The 1,880-nt window shown below is 45.3% G+C and overlaps 1 protein-coding gene across 1 annotated transcript in view; it reads right to left on the bottom strand.

Annotated features, from left to right (window-relative positions):
* AK88_01486 (uncharacterized protein) overlaps positions 1-1,880 on the bottom strand; it is a gene marked incomplete at both ends in the record, with an annotated part of 6,510 nt that overhangs the window by 167 nt on the left and 4,463 nt on the right. The window contains 2 exons of the mRNA XM_012479121.1: positions 113-1,627; positions 1,683-1,868. Coding sequence (XP_012334544.1) covers positions 113-1,627; positions 1,683-1,868 — 1,701 coding nt within the window. The remainder of the gene's footprint in view (positions 1-112; positions 1,628-1,682; positions 1,869-1,880) is intronic.

Raw genomic sequence — 1,880 nt, 5'->3', positions numbered from 1 at the left:
AATCCGTGAGTTTTTTTTTTTAAGTCCATAATATTTTTACTGTTGTCTGCGAGGAGCGCTTGGGCTTTGCTATCACTTAGTGGTTTGCCAGCCTGTTCCGGGGATTGCTTACTTTGATTTTTGGCTTGAGGCGCAGTGTCACTAGGGGGCGGGTTATCTGCCTTTTTCTTTCCTTCTTGTTTTTGCTCTTCTACCTCTCCTTTGTTCGTGTCTCCTGTGTTCGTCTCTTCTGTGTTCGTGTCTCCTGTGTTCGTCTCTTCTGTGTTCGTGCCTCCTGTGTTCGCCTCTTCTGCGTTCTCCTCTTCTGCGTTCTCCTCTTCTTCTTTCTCCTCTTCTGTGTTCGTGCCTCCTGTGTTCGTCTCTTCTGTGTTCGTGCCTCCTGTGTTCGTGCCTCCTGTGTTCGTCTCTTCTGTGTTCGTCTCTTCTGTGTTCGTCTCTTCTATGTTCGTCTCTCCTTCGCCAGCTTCTCCGTCGTCTGACTCTGCTTTTTCCGTCTCTTCTCCTTTGTCTTCCCCTGCTTCCTCTTCTTCGTCTTGTTCCTGTTCTTCAATTTCTTCTTCTTCTTCCTCCTCGTCCTCAATGTCGATGTCGTCATATTCTTCTTCCTTTTCAGATGATGTATCGTTCACTTCTTCATCTTCCTGTTCCTCTTCTTCCTCCCCTTGGTCTTTTTCTTCGTTTCCCTGTTCCTCAATTTCGCTCAGAACCTGTTCGTCATTATCGACTTCATTGTGACCTTCTTCGGAGTACTTTTCCACAATTTCTATAATTTTGTGTTTTTTCTTTATGGCCGATTCTTCTGCTATTTTTTGTGCCTCCTCCGCAGCTTTTTTCGCGTTCTTTGCTTTGTCTGTTGCTTCATTGGCTGCAGATTCGGCTGCCTGGGCTTTCTTAACTGCTTCTTCTATCGCCGCAAAAGCTTTCGTTTTAGCCTGTATAAATGTTTCCATCGATGTGGCTCCCTTAGCTGTCTCCAATTCCTCTTCGGCTATTTTTAATTGTGCTTGCGCTGCATGTGCGTTTTCCACTGCTTCTTGTGCTTTTTTTTCTACTTCCTTTCCTTCTTCCTTCGCAGCTTTTGCTGCTTCCTCCGCTAATTCTGTTTCCTCCTTTGATTTTTCTGCTGATTCGACTGCTTTTTTCGCCTGTTCTTTTGCTACTCCCGCTACTGTGGTTGCCTTTTTTGCTTTTTCCAGAGCTTCTACTGCTATTTTTTCTTGTTTTATTACTTCCTCTTTATTCTCTTTTGCTGCGTTTACAGCTGCATCTGCTTCCCTATTCACATCTGTAGCTTGTTTCAAGGCTTCTTTTATTTTTTCTGCGCTCTCTTTTGTTACGTTTGCAGCATCAGTAACACCATTGGTACCCTCTTGTGCATGACCGTCGCCACCATCACCACCATTGGGTCCATCGCCTTTACCTTCGCCAACCTCCTTGTTATTTGCGCTAGAGGACTCACTACCCCATTCAGTACACCCACTATGTGTGATGCCTGGTAAACAAACTCCATAGGGATTTATGTCACTGGAACTTCCTGAGGAACCTGCTGGATCTGGGTTTGGATTAGGTTTAGGTTCAGGTGTACTGGGTGTAGAGAGATCATCTTTCCTACTATTGGCGATGACGTCTTCACCGGGTTTAGAGCAATCACTTTCCCTATCTCCCAAACTCAGGTCTCTTACCTTGAACACCACTCTTTGTATCACTACCTGCATCGGCTGTTTCACTGGCTTGCTTATTTGTCTGACCGTTATCTCCTACACTTTGTCCATTATTTCCGCTAGAGGACTCACTACCCCATTCAGTACACCCACTATGTGTGATGCCTGGTAAACAAACTCCATAGGGATTTATGTCACTGGAACTTCCTGAGGAACCTG

The sequence above is a fragment of the Plasmodium fragile genome (genome assembly GCF_000956335.1).
Source record: "Plasmodium fragile strain nilgiri unplaced genomic scaffold supercont1.13, whole genome shotgun sequence".
Classification (NCBI taxonomy): Eukaryota; Apicomplexa; class Aconoidasida; order Haemosporida; family Plasmodiidae; genus Plasmodium; species Plasmodium fragile.
This window is presented reverse-complemented; position numbering and strand designations above follow the sequence as displayed.